The sequence below is a fragment of the Apostichopus japonicus genome, chromosome 5 (genome assembly GCF_037975245.1).
Source record: "Apostichopus japonicus isolate 1M-3 chromosome 5, ASM3797524v1, whole genome shotgun sequence".
Lineage (NCBI taxonomy): Eukaryota > Metazoa > Echinodermata > Holothuroidea > Aspidochirotida > Stichopodidae > Apostichopus > Apostichopus japonicus.
Window position 1 is genome coordinate 1922550 of NC_092565.1, and position 26456 is coordinate 1949005.

The window sequence follows — 26456 nt, forward strand, 5'->3', positions numbered from 1 at the left end:
TTAAGTCATTCTCAATATTGACTTTCACAGTAGGTTTGGTGATTTCTTTTCATGAGAAGGTGATCAAAGATAGCTGCAATACATATGCATGAAATGAAGAATGCACCATGCTATTTCTTTAACATTAAGTGAAGTACATGGTGGCTACAGCACAAAATGAATGAAATGAAGAATTCCAATGCTTGACACTATATGCTTGGTTATTTTATACATAGGAGGTCAAAGATACAACACAGAATGCATGAGATGATTAATTTCAATGTGTGACAGTATATTAGGTGATTTTTTCATGCAAAATTATGTCAATTATGGCTACAACACTGAATGCAAATATTTTTAGGAAAATCCTTGTTGAATAATTGAAGTCAACAATGCAAAAACAACTCCAGAGATCAAAATGATCCAATGAAAAATGAAGATTAAGATTAGGTCATTTCATAACAATAATTCAATACAATTCAATATAATATAATAATTCAATTTATAGAATGAAGACAGTTATACTGGTGATAATTAGCTTCAGTGACAAGAGTCTCAACATAACTCATACAGACACTTATGATTAACAAACAAGAGCCAAACTAAGTGTCATACAATAGGGTATCAATTATGATTGGTTTTATCGAATTGACAGATTTGGTTTCTCCCTGTTAATACAGCAAATTCCAATGAAACTTGTTTCAACCTGTTGTGACTTAAATGATAAATACAGCAGGAACCACTACTGCTTTCTATTGTATAAACTTGTAAGTATCTTGTTGAACTTGTTGTGACTAATAACAGTTAATTGGTGTTGAACTTGCTAAACCTTTTTTCTTTTTTATTTCTTTTTAAAGTCTCTTTTCTTATTCCAATGTGGCATATTGATTCCACTATTAAGAAGGGAAAATAAACAAAACTCTCTAAGAAAAATGTGTTGTGTGAATATTGTGTGTTGAAAAATAAGTAAACTTTGATAAATAATTTAGAAAATTGGCAATGAACAGTCACATAACAACAAGAGAACAGCTAAAGTAGAAGGATTTATGCTCTGCAAGAAGGAAGATTGTGCTGATGATCAGATATGCACATTTTAATGAATCACCCATGGTACAATGTTTGTAATGTGCATCGTGTAACAACAATGTATCATGATGATATATTGATGAAAAACTAAGCTGAGTAAAGCCATGTGAAATTTACTTTAACTATTATTTGAGATTCATCCAAATGGGCATCACATTTACAGTAGACTGTCAATTTTGCTTTTATTAAACATGAAAGTTGTACTGATAAGAAATCAAAATTTCACATTAATGAATCAATGGAGGTAAAGTGATAGAAATGAACAGTGTATCAAAGGTATGCTCTATTGGCCCCAAATATGCTATATAGTCAAATATGGTCACCTTTTGTCAAAATTCTTAATTGAAATGGTTCTTGATTTCTTTTTGTCGAGAAAGCTGAGATCCAGCCAAGGTCTTTGAACAGAATGGGCACTGTGACAATCTCTGTGGACATCCTTGCCTTTGCTGAAGCGGTTTATGAGCTGTAAATAAGAAGTAAAAGAAATGACAAATTGCACTTAAACCATGGTTGCAAATGCATTGGTAACACCCACGGTCACTACAAACTGCCCAATTACATTCACTGTACACAGAGCCAATCATTACTGATATCGACATTGATGTCTTCTTTATTTAAAAAGAAATATAGATTTCAATAAATTCAGATGAAGACACTTTCACAACTTTCACGAAGTGTTCCCAGTTCCATGCTTCTTTCATCAGGTTCTGGTGTAAATTTTCCTGTGGTATATGATATGATAACAGCCTGAATTACTTATGAACTCTGGTTGGATTATTCATCAACATAGCCATATTGTGGTTCAGAATGATTTAAGGGACAAGGAGTTTTACAGTGTAGTTAGTCCAGTCTTGTCTTACAGTGTAGTTAGTCCACTCTTGTCCATTCTGTGTGTTTCACCACTTGATTTCACATTGCAATAAATCAATATTACATGTGAGTGACAGATTAGCAATGTTGTGTAGCAACGGTACATAACGATGAAGAGAATGAATAATACAGGCTTCTACATTTTAAAGGAAAAACAAAATACTTCATTTCTGTTTTACTACACTTAACTGTTTCAAACTTTCATTCTGGCTGACCCAAAACAAACTACGATGGCAATTAAAGGGTGTGAAGACTCGCGCAAAAGGAACATCTAATGCCGGTAATCTGACCTAGTTTCGAATGAGGTGTAACAGAAGTGTTAGACACCACCATCGATGCCAGAAAATACACACACAGCTTGCTACCGTCGGTAATAAGACACTAGTGTACAGTCAGTACATACAGCTGCGGTCAATACCCATGGCATAGTGTATACATGATACAGCAATGGACATCTCAGGTCCAGCTAAAGATAACACGGTATCACGTTTCATTACTGTCGGCATTTTGTAGCGACACGAACAAAACTTCCCTTGCAAGGAACAGAAAGTTAAGTGTTGCAGATGGCCGCACGCGGTTTGGGGCGAGTCTTCATTGCCTTAAATCTGAAGTAACATAGACATAAAAACTATAGGCTATGAGCTTCCTGGTTGACTATGGTTTTACTTCTTGACATTTCCAAAAGCAAAGCAAGCTTTTTTCAGTCAATATGGTGCAAAAACACATGAGTTTAATCAAATTCAACTCTTGTATGAGACATAACTTGGAAGTTAAAGAGGGGATGAAATGGTGGATTTTCATGTCTTAGAAATATTTATCTACATTACTTCAACACCATGCATTCACTACTTCCCGTAAATGCAGCTGCCAAAGCCAGAAATTCGCTGTCGAAGTATTGCCTAGAAAACTCCCGAGCAGACACTTGTGAAAAAACCTGCAGTTCATATGACGTCAGTAAAGGGACCATTTCAGCCAAAGCCGACTGCCGGATATTTACTGTTATGGCGTCATTCAGTTTACTACGTACAGGTAACTACAACACACTCTCCTCATCAACTGAAAAGTCATCTCCCGAATCTTCCGATTCCGAGGAAATGGACCTTTACCTATCAGAACATTCAAAAGCTTTGACAACAATTATTTTCTTGAGGAAGAAGAAGAAGAGGAAATAGTTTTGAGGGTGATGAAGATATTGGTGTTTTATCCTATCAATTGAGGCCCCTTGCAGAAGAATTGTAATACGTTCCCAATGGCCGAGACGCGTTGCTGCCGATGGAAGTCCCGAGCAGAATGGTTGGACTATCCCGAACCGAAATTGGACGGTTGAGCATAAACAAAACTACCATTATTAAGACCATAATATGAGTTAAATTTACTCGAATGTCGATGATCCTGCTACTTAACATAGTAGCAAATCTTCTAGAAATTGTGTTACTTACAGTGCAAGTGCAACCCTATAGTACTAGTAGTAGTAACATGGGTCTAGACCTAACTAATAGACGTTCTATAACAGGCTAGCCTGTGTAAGTTGTATCATCCAATTGTTACGTTAAAATCATAACACAAGGCCAGTCACCTAATCTCAATTACTATAGAGCCCTGCAACAGTGTAATGTTGTGTGTACTCAGAAGTTTAAGAATGTAAAAAAAGCGTCTCGGAAGTGAGCTGGGTTCCTCGACCATATATACAACAATTTTTTGGAAAGAATTTATTGCCCGAGAATTTTTGATTGTTTATTCCTGGAGGATGCAAGCTTTGTTTGACACAAATTGTGTATCATTGGAAAGCTACGAGTGTATATAAAATGATGATTCATATAAATCTGTCCATTTCACCCCCTCTTTAAGTGTCATGTATGCCTACAGATTGTGTGCTTGTCCTTATGTAAATGAGTATTAATGGTTGACCAGCTTACTGTGATGAGGGTGAATTTCCCCATGCTCTTTCTTCTCCTCATATCGGACATGCTTAAATGTGAATGCTTGATTATAGTCTGACTAAATTTGTATATGAAAGGATGAATTCAGGCAAGTTTTTGAGTGGAATTCTTCTTTATAAATTGATCAATGTCTAAAGATAAAGAGTTAATATCTAAACAATGTACCCACTGCTACTTGAGGTTTTCAGACTTTGGCCTTGAATTTCAACTGAACCCTCTAGCCTTTAGATGAAAATGGTCCCTAAATAGCCTTAATTGTTGTTTCCAGTTTATTACCAAAGTAAGAAAAGTTTGTATTTCAGTATGTGTAAATGCTACATTGCAAAATCTGTTGTGTTGTGACCAATTATAGCACGCAATAGCTAGGAAAGTTTCGTAATTATGTTATCAACCTGCCACCTTCACTGATGGTCACCATCCCGGTAAATGAATCTGGAGGATTCATGTCATGGAGGGTCATGTGATGTGTTCCAGGGTGGTACCAAACTGATATTTCTGTGTAGCAGTTCGAGAATAGTGTTAGTGACTTCGTGAAAGATTTGTCGGTTCGGACATGGGAACTAACGGCATAAGAAGGTACTGGTACTTCATAGCTAATATGCTAACGTTAGACATGCTGGCACAGAACAAGTACAGATACATTGGGCTTGCAGCGGGAAATGTCGATGTCTGAATTGTATTATCAAGAACGATTTTTTGTCCAAAAGGATTGTTGAACTGGACGTGTTGATGTGGGGAGATGTTTAGTTCAGTGCAACCATGGAATTCTCCATGGGACAGAGCCTAATGCTGCTCGACGGGAATATAGCTATCACGTTAGGCTACATGCACGGTTATTGCTAGGTAACGGGTGTCGTCTGCTGCTCTAAGCACGCGTACACATTTACACACTAGTTGGGTGACATCATCATGCGTAATGGGGAGAGTAATATATTAGTACCACCCTGGAACACATCACATGACCCTCCATGCATGGTACGCACGTACGCGCGTATTTACTGTGTGATAGTTTCTCCAGATTCATTTACCTCGATGATGGTCACTATGAAGTAGTCTGCACAGCTTGACACTGTGAGGTTCTTCGTGTAAACACTGTGTGGTAATATATCGTTATATGTCGACAGTGTAGTTTACAAGACAGTGTCTATACACAAAGATTCTGATACAAGGAAAGATATGTGCCAGGCAGTGCAGGCTAACTGTTAAAATGAGGTCATTTTACGACCATGGCAGGTGGATTACATAATTGTAGGAAACTTTTTTTTGCGGTAGCATGCTATATTTGGGGCCAATACAGCAGTATGACCTATAAGATTATATCTTCAACAGTTGTTCTGTTCTAGTCATATACCTCACTTTTTTATATGTGGTTTATTGTACAGTAACATAAAGATGACATCAAAGCAAGCAGAGTGCAGTTAGCTGGAAATTGACAAGGTACTACATTTAGTTAGCCGGCTAAGGACAATCCTGTGGAGAAACAGTCAAACTCACCATCCTCATCTGATTCAGAGACTGAATATTTTCCATCTGTCTTGTTGTTGCAGTCAGTTTGTGTGTGTTTCTGCAAAACAAATATCCAACACATCATAATTTTGGAAGATCAGGAAGATTGAACATAACCAGCTGAATGAGATGAAATCATGTACAATTAAAATAGTATATGATGTCAAAAGTCCTATATACAACATTTTAAAATCAAATAGTAGATTATTCAAAAACTATTTTACACCATATATGATTAGCTGTTATCAGCATGCTTCTATTCAATTGTGTGACATGTCAGGGTAATTGCTTACTCTACAGAGAGTCATTGCATTTTTTTTTGTACAGGAGAGTCAAATTCTTATAGCAAGAGAAAATAGGTGGGACATATACTATGTGGTATGTACATCCCTTCAGCTGAAGTGGAAGCCAAGAGATACAAATTTACAGCCCATTTGCCATCACCATTCCCCCTACCCTTCAATGGGGTGTATACTAAACCTATACAGGTTATAGCAAGTTTCAAGGTATACAATATTTTGTGTGAAAGTAACAAAATCACAAAATCAATAAGGGAGTTATCTCTCAATGTGATTTGGCATTGGTTCAATACATACCAGGAGTAGATGATGGTAAATGTAGGAATTGAACAGAAAGTGGGAGGGTTCTTTAACGTGGGTTAAAATAGTACATAAATGAAATACTACTATTGCTACCTTTAACCTCAAAGTACAGGATAGCCAAAGCAATGGAGGTCAAGGCAACTCCAACAAACCCCCCCCCCCCCCAACATCCTTAGCTTCAAGACAGAACGGAAATGTTTCACAGCCCGGCCCCTGAATGATTCTCCCATTTCAAACAGGGTAAAAAGGGTCTATGTTAAAGGTATGCTGTATTGACCCCAAACATGCAAAATTTTCAAATATGGTCCATTGCATATGGTCATAATTTTTATACTCTTCATATTACCACCCTGAAGGTAATTTACCTCACTGGGACATCCAGCCATCTTCTTTGCTTATTTAGCATGATGGGAAAAGTTTAGAGGGTAATGCCTCCAGGAAAAGTGCAGTTTGAAATCATATAGCAAGTATAGCATTTAGTTAGGGGCCTATACATCTTTAACCTCTATACGTTAAGAGTGATCAAGAGAAATATATTGGGTTGGGATAACTTAAGTACATATAGGCAAAGGTATTAGTAAGTATATAGGAATACCACCTTTGAAATTAATTTATTAGCCAGGCAACAAAAAAGGAGGGCAGAGGATATACCCAGTAGCTTATCAAAAGGAAGGGGATCAAACGGGGATCAGGACCGCCAAGAAGTCATCCCTTAGCTTCCAGATGGAAGGTATAACAGAAGTTTTTTAAACAATACCGCTGACATTTGTTCATCCCTTAGGTAGAAAAGAACAGGGCAGGAATATGCCCAGTAGCTTGGACAAACAAGGGGGGGGGGGGAGGCAGAGCATCCACAGGGAAGACTTAAAAACATAATCAGGACCACCAAGAAGTCTACCCTCAGCTTCCAGATGGAAGCCAGCTGGGGGTACACTTCAGAGCCCCAATGATCACCCCCCCTCCGATCCTTCCGTTGGAAACAGTTTAAAATAGGGTCTATGTTAACCTATACACATTGAGTATTGCAGTTATCAAAATTAGACAATCAATAAAGGAAGCACCTCTCAATTTGATTTTACATCGTTTCATGCACACGAGGGCATGGAGAATGGGTGAGGGTAGAGATTAAAGGAAAAATGTGACAAAGATATTTGGGAGTAGATGAACATTATTACATATAGACAAAGGTATATTGGAAAGTATATCTAAGAATACTACCGTGAAATTAAATCGGTTAGATAATAAAAAGAAGAAAAGTAGGGTAGGGATATATCCTGTAGTTTAGCCAAACAAGGAGGGGAGGATAAGGGGGGGGGGATAAATCAGGACCACCAAGAAATCTACCCTTAGCTTCCAGATGGTAGCCAGCTGGGGGAATATTTGATAGCCCACAATAAATCCCTGTGGCCCATTGCAAATATGGATAATTGGGGTCTATGTTTACCTCTTCATAATTGAAAGTTATCAATAACATAATAAGGCAATCTAAAAGGGAGGAAACTTTCAATGTTATCTTGCATTGGGTCTGCTTAACAGGTTTAGAGGAGGGGTAGGGTCGAGATTGAAGAGAAAGGGGGAGATGTTTTGGAGTGGGGCAACATTATTAAGTATGCTATATTAATAGTGAAATGTCTAGCAGTGCTAATTTTGACCTTAATGTACGTACAGAGCAATACAGGACAAGAAATTCCCCATCCCCTTGCCATTTGTTGCAAAACAGAAGCCAAGGGATAATTGTTCACAGCCCCAATGTTTCTCCCCATTACAAACAGGGTCAAAAGGGATCAATGTTAACCTCTGCACATGCAGTATTGCCTGCAGTAACAAAATTAGGCAATCAACAGAGGAGGCAACTCTCAATGTGGTTTTAGAGTGAGTATTCTAACTGGGCATACACAATTTCTTAAAGTTATTGAATGAATGAACAAACATTTACAGATACACAATGAACATGAAGTTTACCCACTAAAAATCCCAAATGCATAAATGGCAATAAGATGTATACAGATCAACCTCACTGTAGTGCTTTAATATTGGATTCTATGCAGTACTCTTTTTGCCTTTTTCCAATTTATTTGGTATTGACTAGTGAATACTTTAGGATATATTATTCCTTTCAACATTTCATCATGGACTGGTTTAACTTTAAGTTATGAGTAGGGGATAGTTGCTATCTGTATGGAATAACATATGAAGCAAGCATGTATGAGTTCTGACACATTATTACAATGTCAACATTAAGTTTATTTAAGGTGATCCTAGCAGGCTAGGGTCATGTACCATAGATCCTATTGCTCAATTGACACATGCTTTTGCAATTTGCTTTCTTGCATTGTAATTGCAAAGAGATATCTTATAGTTTTAACACATTGACATAGTCTTAGATTTATCCATTTTTATTAAATGTTTTCTTTTAATGGGGTTGCAATGAAAATAGATATTTAAATAATCAAACATAACCAACTAATCAACCAAGTAAACTGTAAAATAAAAGCAAGCCTTTGTCAAAGTTAATGTACAGTAAAGGCTGTTAATTGAACTACAGTATTGATTAGATGAGCATGATTTATATTGCTCTGTTTTACACAGCCTTAATTTCTATTGATGAATCTTTCTTAGATGATCAATAAAGCAGGATTACCTTCAAAAGGCCACAAAAGGACATGTTTTCCAGGCTGGAACTGTCATTGGTCGCTGCCTGGAAGAAATTTCATTTTGTAGATTTGAATGAAGTATAATGAAAGAGTATTTTAAATAAAGGGCAACACTAAATATAAGTGTATTTTATATGAAATAGATTTGTGGTTTCAAACCAGTGTACTTAAACCAGTAGTCAGCCAACTTTTGACTGCAAGAACTTTTGACAGCAAGAAATTCAGGCACTCAGCCATGAACACACTGAATACCAGCCAATCCCATGCTATCCCCCCTCCCCCCACCCCGCCACACACCTCCACAGAAATACAAAGTCTTAACTCTCCAGAGAAAGGGATTATCAGAGTATCACTTTTCTGTGTGGTAAAAAGAGCTAGTGCACAGGTGCAATCATATCCATAAATGTCTGCAACTTACCTGACTTATAAACAAATTTGTCCGAAACAACAGAATGGAAAACAAGTGCAACAAAAACTTACGGGTACTACAGAGTTATCTCTGACATCACTGTCTGTAGCTTCTTCCTCATTCTCTGGCTGCTAAAGAGAAACAAATACTCCTCAATTGATTTTCATATAAATGAAATTCAATGCACTTTAAAGAATTGATGTAAGTAGAGATATGAAGGAGAAGGGGGGGGGGGGAGGTTCAGGTACCTAACGGTACTGTGGTAACTTCTCTAGAATTACTGTAGAACATTACCAGACAGAACATAACATAAAGAAATCATAACAACTAAAAACTACTCCAATGTTGCTTTTTAACTTGGGAAGTTTACACTTACTTGTGCATCATTACTTTGAGTAAAAATATTGGCCATATTCCGAGGCCTGTTCTTATGTTACAACTGAACATTAGGCGTAACATACATCAATTCTAGAAGAATCAGACGTGTTTACTGATGAAATACAGTAGCAGCTTGTGACCAAGGGCGGCGGAACCGGGGGGGCACAGGGGGCACGTGCCCCCCCACTTTTCCTCAGGTTAAAAATGTGCCCTTTTTCTACATAAAAATTGAGGTGTCTCAAGTCAGCAAGAGGCCAGGGAACCAGAATGAACACTCGGGAAGGGCCGTTTCCGGCCATCTGAGGGCATTGTAAAACCAAAAATTTTCTTGTATGCTCCGCGCCAACCTATGGTGGCACTCCGCTCAGATAGCCGTGCATACAACTTTGCTAATCCTGGCTATGCCCCTGACTTTTAATGAATTTCTGTGGGTCAAACTCAAAGCCTTTTTGAATGGAAACAATTTTTTTAAGATATTAACAAGGAATAAAGTCTAATTCGGAAGATTCCTACATTAGCAACTAACATGATTTCACATGATAGTATGCATATTTTCCTTTGGGGGGGGGGGGCTTGGGGCGTTGATGGAGTGCTGTGTATACACAAATAAGATAAGAGTTATAAAGGGTACTAAATATAAGGCTGCATCAGTCCAATCGAATTTCTGCAAAGTGCCCTTTGATGTCGGTGCCCCCCCAGATTAAAAATGCTTCCGCCGCCCTTGCTTGTGACTATGGCGACTATGGATTCGAGTCGTATCAACATTTCTACAGTAACTGTAATTTATTTTTCAGGGGCATTGTGGCAAACATTAAACACAATGCGGCAATAGGTTTCCTGAACAAACTTATACATTTTGTACAAAAATATAACTTTACATTTTACGTCGGAACCGGGTAGTATGTTCTTTACCAGGTAGTTATCAGTTGGGCGGGTACTTGGGTTACTTGTGCAAACACTAGTTTGTATCAAACTCATATCAAAGCTTTAAAGACACTATTGCAGCCGGATCAAGACCTTTTCTGTATAATAACATGACACAAAATCTTAAAATTTTGCAAGAAAATTAGTATGTGTAGCAATTGAGATGTGAGACGTATACATCTCCCATGATCACAGAAACTGCAACAAATCAACTAATTGTATCTTAAAGATCTGTACTTACTGGCCCCATATTAAGCATGCTATCACTTTAAAAGCTTATGAGATTACATTCTAGCTGTAGACTGTAGAAGTTAAAAAAAAAAGCTCTGACTTCAAATTAGCCTGGAAATATATACATCATTCTTCTTATGTTTTTCACTAGTATGTGTTCTTCTGGTACAGTTCAGTTTGCAAAGACGATGAAAAAAATAAATGTTGTTAAACTGATGGATTCTGAGAGGTTCAGATTGGCTTGAGCATTATCTCTTGTAGAGTTGGCATGTTGAATGTTGGAACTTGGAATACAGCAAGCACACTTTAAGTTACATATAAACTCTGACAAAATGCTTTGTACTAAGTTTAACTGGAAAAGATACAAAATTTTACAATGTACTGTACCTATTTTGTCATCTATCCAACAAGATGTCAATGAAGTGTGATCTGTTTTCTCTTTGCAGTAGTTAATAGCTGCCTGCAAATGGCTAGTTTTTCTTAATCTTGGACATAACTTCATCTACAGGTCTGAAATACAAAATAGGTGTAAGATGGATGGTCACAACTCTTCTAAGACTAAAGTAACAGTATAGGCCTAGGATATGTTATGTTACTCTATGAGTATTATACATAGATGTGACTGAGTTCAAAGACACCCTTCTCTAATCTGCACTATTTGAACAATTGTGTCTGGCCATAAATGAGTAAAACATTCTAGACTAGTTAAGCATAGCAGGCTGGTGGGCTTTATCTCCAAAAGGTAGGTTGAAGCGTGAGCATTCTCATTATGTTCCCTGTTGATTGAATATACAATCTTATATGGACTAAAATGAAGTCAATCCACTTCCATAAGTCATGAAGATTTTGATTAAACAATTGTCCAGCCTAAGCTCAAATTTATTGACAGCCAAACCTTCCAATATTTCCCTATCAAAGCATTGTTCAATTGAAATTACACAATTCACATTGCACTAACAAATCAAAAACCAATTGCATTTCATCAGAAAAATATGATGATTGAGAACTCCTTTGATCCTTTATTCAAAGAAAATGGCCCAATACCACGGAAGTACTTTATTGTTCAAATTGTTGAGTGGTAATGGCAGTGGTGACAGCTGCTTTGATTTGCCAGCATGAAAAATGTGATACTTACTTTCTTAGTGAGGATGCATTGAATTAGTTGAATTTGCGATTGATTAGCCTACACGTAGTTTGTAAGTTGTAGGACTACCAGTACTGCAGTACCTAGTACTAGGTATCACCATTCAATGCATTACACGTGCAGTAGTAACTAACTGTAGTATAGTAAAGGCTTCATGATTGACCCACCCTCGTAATTGACACACCTTCAAATATTACTAGCAACGATACAGCAGGCCACCTAAACATTTTGCAGTGTAGCAGAGTTACATATTTCATGAGCTTGAATCCATTTCAGCTATTTGCTGACCAAATTGTGGTTTTTCTTAAGCTTTTAACATCCTCCACCCAGTTTTACACGTTTCTTGGTCATTTGGAATCTTACACCCTAAAAATAACCAACATTACCTCAATATGATACCACTTATCTCTGGGACCTGACCTGTCTGAGCTTAGAGGCTCAGAGCATAGCAAACTGCATACAAAGTCAATTGATGTATACTAAGGCCTCACTACACTACACTACAGTTAGCTTATCAACGAATGTGTCAATTTAGGGGTATGAAAGAACTTGACACGGCAGACATTTTGAGGTCAAATTCTGCTCAATTGTACAGTGCATAAGCACAGAACCCTAAATATTTAGAGATCATTACATTTCTGAGGAACTACACATATGAAAAACATACAGTTGAGTGATTTGGATTTTTCCTTGATATACAGTACATCGTTGATCAAATCCTATAGGCTTAAGTGCGTCAATTATCCCACCATGATACTAGTAGTAGTAACACGTAAATTTAGGCTACAATTCTTTAGAACAGCAAGGAAGCCCCAAAGCCCCGTACTCATGACCTTCAAATATAAACAAGTAGCCTAATGAATGAGATAGGTACTTGTTCGGCTCGGCACACTCGATACCTCCTACCCTATAGTACCTAGCTTAGGCTTGCCTAAGGTACAGTATGCCATACAACCGGCTAATATGCACAATTTCCATCCAATAATACTGCTGTTAGTGGCAACAAGTTTCACATAAAGTATATTGGATATTCAGGCGATGCGTAAGCCTTGGTTTCAAGTGAGCACCTTATCGGTAGTCTTTCACCGATAAAATTACAGCTAAAATGAGATACTTACGTTGCTGGATGATATACAGGATGTGTACAACAGTCGTAGCCTACTTCGCGTACGTACGAATAGTGTATACCTCTGTGCTGTGTCTAAACAGTTGATGGCGCAATGTCGCTACAAGTCTCGTACTGCGATGGTCTAAAATTGCCAATTTTCGTTATTTTACATCCAGAATATTCCAAATTTCACCAAGAATAGCAATCATGTGTCTTTAATACAAATTCTGGATGTCGCTGATATATATATCCTAGTTTTCCGTATATTGAGCGGAAAGTTGAGGTTAACATATATCCTACCTACACCGATTGAGAAAATAACGTTATATACACTGTTGAGTGAGGCTCAGATTTGCACTGAAAATGCTCTTTATCGCAAGAACATACAATTCTAAGTTAATTTCTGATAAATACCATCATGTTGTCTACATTCGAAGTGAAATTTGTTTACACAACGCACGATATTTGAATTGGTAATGTCTCAGACTTATGTTTACCAAGAAGTTGGTAAACAGATGCCCAAGGTACACATAGGCCCCAGCTACCACCCACGAATGTAAACATATGCCCGCATTCATAACTATATATATATATATATATATATATATATATATATATATATATATATACATGCATACATGTGGCATCTCAGTGTGAGTGGGCAAAATGCAACTTTTGCCCTCAAACTTTTTCGCCCGCTAAATGCGCATTCTAATAAATATATTATATATGTGTATATCTATATCTGTGTACTCTTTCATTTTAGTTTGTTATACACCTAGCTTCGTCGTGTATGATCTTATCAAGCTCTACTCAATATTAGCTTAAGAACTGGTATGATGAGAGAGCGAGAAAATTGCACTTTGCCCACTCACAATGCGCCTTTACTTCTCCATATCTTGCCTCTTCAAAAGCTTCCTACTTACGCGAGAAGCTAAAAAGGATTTTACGAGAGAAGAAACTGTTGAAGTTTTAACTATTGTATTAATGTTTTAGTTCTACATGTTAATATCATTAAATTTCCATTGTACCTCCAGTTCCAGTTTGTGTACTCACTTTCTTTTTAGTTTGTTATTTGAGATATCGGTGTATGTAGAAAACACTTAGAGTGTCGGGTATGAAGTACTTATCAAGCTCTACTCAAATATTAGCTCAAGAACCGGTATACTGAGACTTATGCCATGGCGAAATACTTAAGCTCTGATTTACGATTAATGTCTGGAATAACAGGGGCGTCGGAAGCTATTTGGGATTGGTACGGCAGATCAGAGTGTGGCCATCTTTCATAATTATCGAGGGGACAATTGGTAGGTCAAACTACACTACGCGCCACCGTGGTAATGGAGAAAATTTTGAAAAAATGCCTCCCAGATTGCAGGAAATGGCTATTCCCGTTCTTGAAAACAAGACCCCTGCCACCCGACTAATCTTCTGAAACACATTTTGAAGTATGATTCATTTTGGTTCTTTATTTTTTGCCATTTTTTCTTCTTAGTCCTACTTTTTTTTTTTTTTTTTAGCGCCGTGAATATTGGTTCGGCGTTCGCTGGACCTGCCGCACCAGCTCCGACGCCCCTGAATAACCACCACAAAATCCTCTAGTTTCACCATTGTTAAAAGAAACATTTCCGCGTTTTCGACCGGGTTTTAGTGAAATAAAATCTTCTACCCCCATCCCTTCTTGGCGCATTACAGCTGAAATGCACCTAAAACACTTTTTCACCCTCCCTTGGCAAATCATCTAGTTTCGCCATTGTAAAAAAAAACATTTCCGCGTTTTTGACCTGTATTTAGTGTAAAAGCCTCAACCCACCTCCCCACACCTTTGCTGGCGCATATTGGCTGAAATGCGCTGGCCAAAAACACTTCATTTCCCTCCCTTGGCAAACTCCTCTAGTTTGCCATTCATTGTGTACAAAAACATTGTCGCGTTTTCGACCTGCATTTAGTGAAAAAAAAACCTTGGCCCTTTCCGACTCATCGTGGCGCATATTGGCTGAAATGCGCTCAAAAACTTCTTCACCCTCCCTTGACAAAATAATCTAACTCATCCATTGTAAAGTACAATTTCCGTGTTTCCGACCTACATTTACTGAAATAGCTTTAAACCCGCACCCCTTCCTGGCGAATATAGGCTGAAATGCGCCCAAAAGACTTTGTCACCCTCCCTTGACAAATTCCTCTCGTTTCCGAGTTTTCCGCGATTTCGACCTTGCTATATAGCAAGGTCGATAACGCGGAAACCGCGGAAACCGTTGATATTGAACCCTGTTTCTCGATTTCCGCGTTTCCGCGTTATCGACCTGGCCGTGGATTTAGTGCAATGTTTCTCCATATTAACCACGCCATACCACGCCATACCAAATTTGGTCACATGTTGAAATTGTCTACAGTAGTTGCAAAAATGTGGCAACCGAAAGTCAGGATTTCTCTAAAATGGGATGATGATACTGCATGGGTTAATAAACACATGCTACACATACAATTGTTCAGTGGCGTAGGAAGGTACTTTTGAGTGGGGGGGCTGAAGACTGATGGCCGGCCTGGGGGAGGGGTCTAAGGGGAGGGGTGTCCCCCTCCCCTTTGGAATTTTTTGCATTTCCAGGTGGCCTCAGATGCAATTTGGTGCAATATAGCACACTTCAACACCCACTCCATTTTGTAAACTTAATTTTGTATTTTCACCTGGCCTTAGATGTAATTTGGTGCTCCAAATGAGATTTTTTTCTCATTTGGAAATGAAAAAGGGGTTTTCTGACTTGCGGAGCGGGGGGGGCGGAATGATACTTCCGCCCCTCAACATTTTTCACTGGGGGGGCTGGCACCCGCCCAGCCCCCCTGGTTCCTACGCCCTTGCAATTGTTTCATATTAATAAGGGGGTTAGCTTAGATATATTCAGGAAAAAAGTGTCTGTAGAGCTTTTGTATAAATTTTTGCAGGAGCAAACAAACTATGAAATTATTCTCTATATCAAGATTGCAAAGAAACTATAACCATTGCGATCTCCTTCGTGTTTGTTGAGTCTCCTCTTCAGTGTGTGTAGGCCTAGTTGTAATCTATATGTGCCTCTTTGCTGTTGTGTATTGGAATCAGAATTCACTGTCGATTGAAATTGATGATGTTCTTATGCAGCCTTTAATAATAATGCCATGAGTCATTACAATTTCTCAAGAAAGGGAACCATGATATTTATTTGGTATTATTTTGTCTTCATCCCTCTTCTCTGCATGAAGGAAACCCAATAGATATCAGACACAGGGGTTTGGTGATCTGTTGATTACAGGCATTGAAGACGTGCCCGAAACCGCGTGCCGCCATCTGGAAAAGTTAACTTTCCGTTGCTTGCAAGTGTAGTTTTTTTCGTGTCGCTACAAAATGCAGACAGTGGTGAAACGTGATACCTTGTTATCTTTTATCTAGACCTGAGATGTCCATCGCTGCTATGTACACTGTGTTGTGGGTATTGACCATAGCTGTATGTACTGACTGTGCACAAGTGTCTAATTACCGACGGTAGCAAACTGTGTGTGTATTTTCTGGGATCTATGGTGGTGCTTAACACTTCTGTTACACCTCATTCGAAACTAGGTCAGATTACCGGCATGAGATGTTTCTTTGTGCGCGAGTCTTCAATGCCTTCAAGCATGCCTCCCTTTTCCTCTAAATCATTACAGGAATGGCTTTTTCTGTTCAAGTGACTTTTTGCCATTGCACAAATGATACAGAGAGTCTTGTGAGATGTGGTTATTGGCCATCCAGTCCAAGGAATCCAATTTGTGCAATAAGTATATGCTTGCTAACATGGATTGCAACAATGGAGATGCAATCTTAATTCTCTTAAGTCTATATGCCAATCATTGAAGTGGCTACATGGAATAGCAGATGATGATGTGAGTATGGAGTAAACTTTGCAGCTTGTTGTGTCTCCCTAGATCTGGGTCTTGAAATAATTAGAAATTTTTGGTGGTAAGAATTTTAGGTTATCGAATTAGAATTCAACATGTCGTAACACTCACTGCACATTGATATTCCCAGGAAACAGTATGATATTGTTTTATCAGTGAGTAACTATTTGAAGTTAAGCACACATCGAGGAATCCACCGCATATAACACATGTCTTATGGATGGCACGCTTTATTTCCTCAAGTTGCTTTTTAAAATAAAAAGTTGTTTTTGACACAGTTTAAACAGCCAAAAGGAAATACATATCTTAGCTTTGATTTTCATGGATATTCTGGTATGAGTTCACATGCAGGCATTGATGTAGGAGTTTGTTGACCAACAGTTATGTGCTGCTTGCTTTTCAGTCATTTAGTGAGCACATCTTCTTTTACAAGCAAAAATTGTATCCGACTAACATTTGGAATTTTCAGATATCCTACCTATATCCCACCTTAACAGATGAGACCTAGAGGAATTCCGTAACTTCAAGGAGAGGGTCTCGATATAGATGATGGAACATCTTGTCCCACTTGTCCAAAGGTAACGTAAAACCTGAATTTAATCATACAAATTACTTAACACTTGCATTCAATTTATACAAAGGTTTGCAAATGGCAAGATATAATAGCATTACATGAATCCTTCAATCATTGGCAGCACATGGGATGACGATGCATTACCTGATATAAGGAAAGGAGTAGAAAGATTGATTGGAATATTAATTGCATGCTCTAAAAATACGGTGACAGCTCATTCAAAGATATTTCATGCTAACACCAGGAGAACCAATGCTGAAGTCCATCACTAATTGTCCTTCACAAATTGGAGAATACTTCTTAACATATCACAGGGTGTCTAAAGCAGCATTTTGCGTCCTTTTCTATGATTTTTCTCAACCTCATTGGCTCCACAATGCAATAACGACATACATAACTAGCTTAACTATTCAAATATTCAAATGTTGGCATAATAGTCGAAAAATTTACAACTTTAAACTTTGTTTTTCTCGAAGATATTTTCCGTTGGGATCCCAATAAACCTCGCCCATAATATGAATATTTAAACCCTACGTACGTCATTGACCAATACGAAATGCAACACCATACTTGATTTGTGCACAGTTTATATGGCAGTTGTACCAGGGAGTTCCATAACAACTCCCTGGTTGTACCAACACAACGTTTTGAATCTATTTTTAGCATTGGCTCATAACTAAAACTGCATCTCTGATTGGTTGCATTCAAACTAGTGGCTTTGGGGGAACTGTGTGCGATTAAATTAAATGTGCAATTTGTCGGAGAACACTTTTCTCATTATCTGCAAATGTCCTTAAATACTCGCCAATTAACACTGTTGGCAGGGAAAAACTTAGCTGATATCTTAGTTTGCTGTTTTGTGATTGATGTAAAAACCTTGATGGACATGTCAAAAAAGTGGAAAACAGAGAAAAAATGCAAAATGTTGCTTTAAGTTTTGTCGTGCTAATATTACAAAAGTAACAAGAAATAATATATTATCATGAAAGCATATGTAGTAACAGTGTTGGAATTAACATACATGATCTTATTTTCTGGAAGTGAACAGAGCAGACCAGTTTGAAATCAATCATAAAAAGTGGATCTGTTGCACTCTCTCCAAATTTAAATGATGCTTTGTTTGCACACTTAACAACTGGAATCCTCAAAATATTATAAGTGGATAATACTATTTGTATCAAGTTCCTTGAGAGGACAGAATAGCATGGATTAAAGCCTATTACAATACATAATCCCTCATCAATCTTGTTTGTCTCGCCATCTTTATCAAGAGGTTTGTGTCTGTGAACATGTGGTTTATGTTAAATTATGTTATGGTAATCTTTGTTTTTACATTTTTTCTACTCCCCTAATAGGAAGAGGGGAACATTTTTGTCAGTTTTGATGCCAATTTTGGTCTTGTCAGAAAGAGCTACTCAGGCACAAGTTCACAGTCACTGAAGCATTCTACAAAGTACTTCCTTGATGATAAAGAAGTTAATTCTTTTGTAGACAGCTACCAATCTGATGAAGTGAACAAAGAAGACACTATGGTAGGAGACTTACACACTTGGAAAACAAAGACTTTCAAGCTATCATGTGAAAGTTCATGTACTTTCTTTTTGCATAGGTAGAAGCTCAGATATTTATGATCAGTTAATGATGTAGTACCCAATGATGAGCTCACATTCTTAAACAATAATGTTTGTCCTCCTGACCTAACTCAGTTGCTGACCTGGGAGTGACCTTCTGTTTTGTTTTGTCCGATATGAGACGTTTGAACTTTTCTCTTGTTGAAACACAGTATTTGTATTCATTGAACGAAAAATATACATAAAATTCTCTCATCTGAAATCTACCATATATCTGCAATTCTGATCAACTCACTCGGTACAGCTTTTGCAGGCAACCTGACCATTTCGAACAAACAAGGAGGGGGGGGGGGTGTTTATCTAACTAAACGGAGGTATTGCCCTCAAATGACTATAGTTGTTATCTTTGCATGCCTGCACTTGCAATCTACGTAATGAGTATGTCTCTGAGTTTTGCACAGTTGGTGCACTCGAGTCTATCCTCTTTTGTGTTCTCTTGTTTCAAAATTATTGAACTTCTTGAGTTATTATTCAAGTACATTCAGTTTAGCCACATTTGAAATGTGCAATCTCCTTTGATGTACATTGTGTTGTATTTTGTGTCATGATTGTGCTATGATTGTAACTCAAGTTCTGTCAAAAGTATATAATTTACTCTGAGTGAGAAATTTAATTCAGATGTAAAAAAAAATTAACAAGTTATAACACAATAAAATTAAGATATAGCTAGCTACATTTGTTGATCAGGAAGTTACATCATTATTTTAGCATCCATGATACAAGGAAGGGGGTGGTGTGCTGCTTCAGTCAATTTTTGTAAAGAACCTTGTACTAGCTCTGCAGTACCCTAGTAGCCATGTTTGGTAATGTACTGAAATAGTAATACTTCCATGGGCAAGTTTGAGGGTATAGCTTAGGATCTTTCAACCACTTGGGCTGAATATGCCAATTTGATGTGATTGGGAATGGCCGATAGATTTAAAGCCTGTAAAATGTTTGACATAGTACAGATGCTATGTAAACATATCTTCGACTCTTTCACTCTGCCATATTTTAAGCCTAATTTATGTGTCACAACTATCAAATGTGGAGCATTAATAGAGAATACCAAGATATCCAGTGATCGACAGGTCACAGCTACTGTTATTTCTCACATAATCTCATTCCATCAGTTATTGTATCTTTAACAAAGGAATATAATTACTGAAATATCTTTTCATGGGCTCTGTGCCACATACACTTCCTTGACCATAGGTCTGATGAAATGGATAAGTAGGCATAGTACAAATGCATAATGTTTGTGTTGCTTTGATTTATGATGATGTAAGTGAAGTTCAAGTGATGTAAACCTATTTGGCACATTTGCATGTCAAACTCAACTTGCAAGAACTCTTTGACTATCAGGAATGAAATTTAGTTTGCATACTTCAGAAACTAGTGCATTGTTTGTAGTAACTCCTGAAGGTTTCATCACATGAACACAATGAGATATACTGGTGGTTGTCGTGAGCATTCCTGAATGAAGTCCTGAACAGCTGTTCTTTGCCCTCTTTTTATTTCAAGACTATGCTTTTCTTCAGACCAAACTACTATATCCTTTTAGAGATGTTAACATCTTTCCTTAGTGATGATATGATGCATCTAAGGTGCAAAGCACACTCAGTATCCACAATCGAATTAATGCATTCATTGATCTTGTCATCCTAGAAGCCTGCACATGTATCGTAAAGTGTATGCCCTCCCTACGCTGCATGTCAAATTGTATGTAATTGGTTTCTGTAGTATTTACACACTATATATTACTGTTTATGTGGTGTAACTTGGCCATTGTGGTTGCATGGATATCAAACTGCTGTTTATTTAGTATGTCTGAGAAATTGGTGTAGCAAAGATTGCTTCTGATCATGCTCTTTTATTTACTCATCCTGAGCATGAAAAAGTAAGGGATATTTCTAGTGAACAATTTAAAGCATTTTCTGATGGAAGATTTTGATACATTGTCCTCATAGTTCTTATTTCTCTTTCTAACCAAGTGAAACTTGTCCCCTTTTGATGTATTCTGCTTGTACAAATCTAGTTTTAAATATTCACCAGTTTTTCACTAAAAGCACCATTTTTTTGAGTGCATCTTTTGGGTGATCGACGTAATGTGTGCAAATTGGCAAAACAATCCACTTGCATTTAGCACTTCCATTTCCGCAACATAATCATCACTCTCACAAGTACACGCACAGGTGATTCCCTATTATATATTACTGTACGTACACATTGTGAACGTAGGTATACGCCTACCATGATCACTTGGTCATACATAGCTAATCACTGGTAATATTGATGCAGATTTAGATTATATTTGTACTTGGAGATCTGCGTTATTGGCCTAAATTTAGCACCCTATATTGCAAAAGCAGTCTTGTATTAATTAATGGCCTTGCCATATGGTATGATATGAGCTCTGTACTTTCCACAGTAATTCTAAATAAGGATCATCCTAAGCCTTGAACTAACAATAAGAATTTTCTCTCAAGTCCTAAGAGGGCAAAAGAATTGAAAGGTATATTAGCAGCTTTTTCCATGTTAATACTTTTAGGTAATTTTTTCCTTTTTACAGGTATGCATACCCGGCACTACTGTTAAAGAAGTTGGTTGGTGGCAGTACATTACACTATCATGTAACTTATGATATTGCATGCAAATTCGAAGGACACATTAAGGTGCGTACCTCTAACACCTGTATGTGGAATACAATATGCCCAATACGTAATGTATTTTCCATTGGAAACAGATTCACAATGTAGAGTTAATCTAGGTTTCAGAGTGATTTCTAAATCTTATTCCTTGAATTCGTTGTGGCACATTGTTGTATTAATTGAATTTCATGTAGACATCGCCCAACTTCAGATCCATCTATCTGAAACTATCTGTCTATAGATCTGTCTGACAGTCGGTCTGCCCATCTGTCCGTCTATCCACCATGTCTGTACGTCTGCCTCTCCGTCTGTCAATAAGTACAAATAGAACGCTACTATTCCTGCATTCGTTCGTGAAAATTTATCACAGTGATCACCACAATAGGGGCATTACTAGTGCTCAGGAGCTTAGATCAAAGTTCATTTACAGTAAGAGTCATATCAGCCATTTTGTGAAAACACAAAATATGCTTCTCCTCCTTACAATTGCAATAGATGGACAATAACAGTTGGTTACAGTTATCATAGGCTATGCAGTGGCCTATATGGGATGTTCAAGAACTAACATCGTGTGTGCCTACATTTATCACTAAGGAGTTTAAAATGTTTGAAATGATGATAGCTCTCTAAGATGTAGGAGTAAGCATGTAGCCAACAGCCATATGCCCCCAGTCTGTATCAAGTATACATCAGCATGCATGAGTGAGAATTAATTGCCTTTGCATAATTTTAACTTTATCTGAAACACCAATTACTGGAACCTGATTAGAGCACATTAAAGTGCATGCAGTGCAAACCTTCTTTGCCAACTCATGTCTCCTAACCATATGACATTTCTTGGTACTGACCAGAACTGAGCCTTTAAATGGCAAGTGGGACCTCATTGCTGATCCACAGCACAAACCACTGTAAAACGGTACATTTTGTTGACCTTATATGCATGGTCATTTCCTTTTCAGTAATGTGATACCCATTTCTTATACAGATTAGCAAGGATACAAGGGCGGCAGAACCGGGGGGGCACAGGGGGCACGTGCCCCCCCACTTTTCCTCAGATTAAAAATGTGCCCTTTTTCTACATAAAAATTTCTAAATAAAAAAGCGAAACACAAAGCGAAACCCATGTCAAATGAAATATTTCGGGAAGTTTTAAATGTTTACTACCACAGGCGTAGGAGCCCAAATTGATTTGGGGGGCTGTAACGACTTGCCCGAAAAATATTACCAAAATTTTTCGCGCGCTTCGCGCGCGTTCAACATGTTAATGTGCATATCATATAGGCATGCGTTGGTTATTACATCGCATGCCAATAACATACAATCATTTGCCGTGTTATAACCCTTCCAAATCGGTTGTAATTATTGGGAAAGTTGTTACAATAATAATGATCATAATAATATCAGTTTAACCATTGAAAAACACGTAGAAAATTGCCTTTTTTCAGTATTTTGACATATTTCATTTGCTTTCATGCATGTATCGATCGCGTGTGCAGGGACTTGGACTTTATAATGATTTCACCTCATTTTGTTTTTTTCCTTGTTTCCCAATTTGCACATTAGATACTGCAGTGCTAGTACCGGGCATGCATTGTTTCCTTGAGGGGGGGGGGGGCGTTGATGGAGTGATGTGTATACGCAAATAAGATAATACAATAAGAGTTAAAAGGGTACTAAATATCAGGCTGCATCAGTCCAATCGAATTTCTGCAAAGTGCCCTTCGACGTTGGTGCCCCCCCAGATTCAAAGTGCTTCCGCCGCCCTTGCAAGGATATTATGTTACAGAACAAAAAGATTAGTTTTGAATCAAAATGGAAAAAATGTTATGAAAAAGTATTAAGTACCTTTTACCAATCTAAGATATTAAATGCTTTACTACAACTATCTCCTTTTGGCAACTTGGTAACAGTAAGTGATTGCTGTGTTTAGTGGTCATTGCATGAAAACTACAGCCCCCTTTCTACGATAGCCTTGCAAAACCCATCTCCCCTAAATACTTATCACCTAATAGTAAGAGATTATGCACTGTTGGTGCTCTTGTTACTGTAATACATGATACATGACCACAAAACTGTCTAATTAATGTCCAAGAAAGTGCCAATTGAGTGTAATGCAAACAACAAACTTATACTTTGAATTCAGTAACAATTGTTCTTTATCCACAGAGGAACATGCTGGAATCGGGAGGTTTTGATATGGCACTGCCTGTATTTCATGCATATGGACATAAACTTCATTGGCAGGTAAACACATGCCCGCTTCTGACAACTTGTCTGATTTCCTCTCGTACAGAATTTCTGATTTACTATTCGGGGATAATCGTTAGGATACACACCCGTCAACTGGGGATACTCCGCGAAATGGGGATATCCCCGATTTTAGATTCATCAAAATAAAGTCAAATGGGGTGTCAATTACATGCTCAGAGGTTGTTAGTGAGTTCTGAGCATGTCCAGGTTTTGAACGCATTTAGGTGTAAAAAGTGTGTAAGTCGTGCATGGAATTTTTTTCATACACCGGTGTAAGCCTGTTTCACAACATCCGATTGGCGCACCATATTTCACACGCTCTCCGCAGACCGTGTGTACACCGAATACAAAACACACAAAGATATCGATCAACCAAATCCAAGTGAGTTTTCGTTCAAATTTAAAAGAAGGAGACGACTTTATTGTAAGAAATCAGCCGACTGGCATATCAATCCAAAAGAAAAGTAGTCAAAATAGCAAATCTAACAACTTAAATAAGCGTAGAGTCGATGCAGCAACTTAGCCTAAATGTTCATGTTAGGCAAGTAGGGGACTAGGCCTAGCTGTAATTTTAATGTTGTGGTACATCGTCGAGTGCCTTTTTAAGTTAGGCTACAATTGGACCAAGAGGGGTTTTCAGGTAGAAATGTATTACCTTAATTTACAGAAGCTATGGTTATATTAAAATGTATAAATTGGTCAACATGTCATTTTCTTAAATTATATATGTTTCACTGGCGTTTCCAAGGGATGATTAATTAACTGCTATGGAATTGTTCACAACCAACGTTACCATCAGTGCATCACCTCCCCACATCGAAGATCCTGTTATTACTGCGTGGCTTATGACATACTTTAGACTAATTAGTACATGCAATGTCACACACTGTATTTGTGCAGGTGTAGGTCTACATGTAGCCTAACTTTTGGTCCAGTCCTCAGTCTATGCTTAGTTAATACTTAGTTAAGATTTTTGTAGGACAATTATGGGAAAATATGTAGCATTAATTAGTCCTTGAATAGCTGTGTCATTTTAAGTGGAAAATTTTCTACATTGAAAGGAGTTGGGGGGGGGGGGGGTCCACAACTACTTGTATGATGTACATTTTGTTAATACTATTTGGCATCAACTGAAGTTGGTAGAAGACAATGATTGAGAAATGTAATTAAAGTTTGCAGTCCATAAATCTTGGTTGACATTGGAAAATTACATGAAATGTTCAGACAAAAACTATGGTTCTCTACATTGCTAATATGATGATGAATATGTTTGCCTGTAGCAAACATGTGATTGCATGGTATTGGTAATGAAAAAATTCACTGTTATCATTCAACCTCTTTATTATCTTAAGGTAGGAGATATTGATTTATGGTAATATTAGCCCATGTGTTGAAACCAAAATGTTACGGTATGCTGAGATTACAAATTCTCTGAACTGTGTACAGAGGTTGTCCTGTTATGTGTTTTGTCAATGCCACATCTAATTCGGTATGCAGTAACTTACAGATAGGCTATACCCAGTTTACAGTGATGTTATGTGCACTAATGTTGTCTAATAATATCCATGCATGTTTTATTAAGCTTAATACTGTATGTGGGCTAGGAATAGCAAAATGTCAATTTGCACAACGTTTGATGAAGCGCTCTGCACAATAATGCTAAAAACATTTATTTTATTTACATATTTTTGAAACTTTCAATAGTGCAGGGGGGTTAACCTAGTATTGCAATGAATTTGAATACAGTCACTTTCTCAATCTAATCTAATTTTATTCCTTTTGATGACAGACAAAACAATGAGGCCAAAAAGGAGACAATTGAACCACAAGGAAGTGGCAAAACAATTTATCAACCTGAAGAAAGATAGGCAAGGTTTTATAGTGAAAGAAATACCACGAAAAGGTAAGTTGAAATTCTACAATACTTTTCAATGTGAGCAGTACATGGCATGATATACTGTAGGTATAGTAAGAGAGGGAGAAAGAATAAAAATATGCACCCTGCCTTTGCAAGTAAAAGTAAGCGCATGTCAATTATATCAGTCCTGCAAAACATGTCATGTGCAGTGGCGTCGCCAGACATTTCAATCTTGGGGGCACAGGGGAGGGGGGACAGCACTTAATTAGAGGGGCACAATGTTTATTTGTGAATGCTGTCCTTTCAAAAATTTCTATTAAGTAAGGGTCCTTAGATATGATCAGGTGCTATATTTTGCAACTTGAAGTAACTTTATGTTCAAGAATTTTAGTCAAGATTAGTCTGTCCGATGTTTATGTTTGTAATTGAGGCAGATAAAGTTTTGTTTGAGTATTTTTTTTAACACTACAAATCGCATCTGGGGGGCACCTGGTAAGGCTCGATTCTTTTTGGGGAGGGCACGTGCCCCTATGACTAGGTCACCCTGGCGACACCACTGGTCATGTGACCCCTACCCTTTGATGTACGAGGTGGAGACTACTACTAGAGAGCTGGCCCCTTAACAATAACCATAAACTGATTTATTTACTGCAGGTAGAGGAGTCGTAACCAGTGGCGTAGGTAGGATTTTTTGAGTGGGGGGCCATGGGGGGCTGTTCTTTCTTGTGGGGGGGCCGGAGGTTACTATCTGAGCGGAGCGCCACCTTGGTTGGCGC

General features: G+C 37.8%; 1 protein-coding gene across 1 annotated transcript in view; it reads left to right on the forward strand.

Annotated features, from left to right (window-relative positions):
* LOC139968152 (uncharacterized) overlaps positions 1 to 26456 on the forward strand; it is a 92567-nt gene that overhangs the window by 15449 nt on the left and 50662 nt on the right. The window contains exons 2-5 of the mRNA XM_071972547.1: positions 17207 to 17315; positions 18667 to 18843; positions 21494 to 21596; positions 23739 to 23816. Coding sequence (XP_071828648.1) covers positions 21562 to 21596; positions 23739 to 23816 — 113 coding nt within the window. The 5' untranslated portion in view covers positions 17207 to 17315; positions 18667 to 18843; positions 21494 to 21561. The remainder of the gene's footprint in view (positions 1 to 17206; positions 17316 to 18666; positions 18844 to 21493; positions 21597 to 23738; positions 23817 to 26456) is intronic.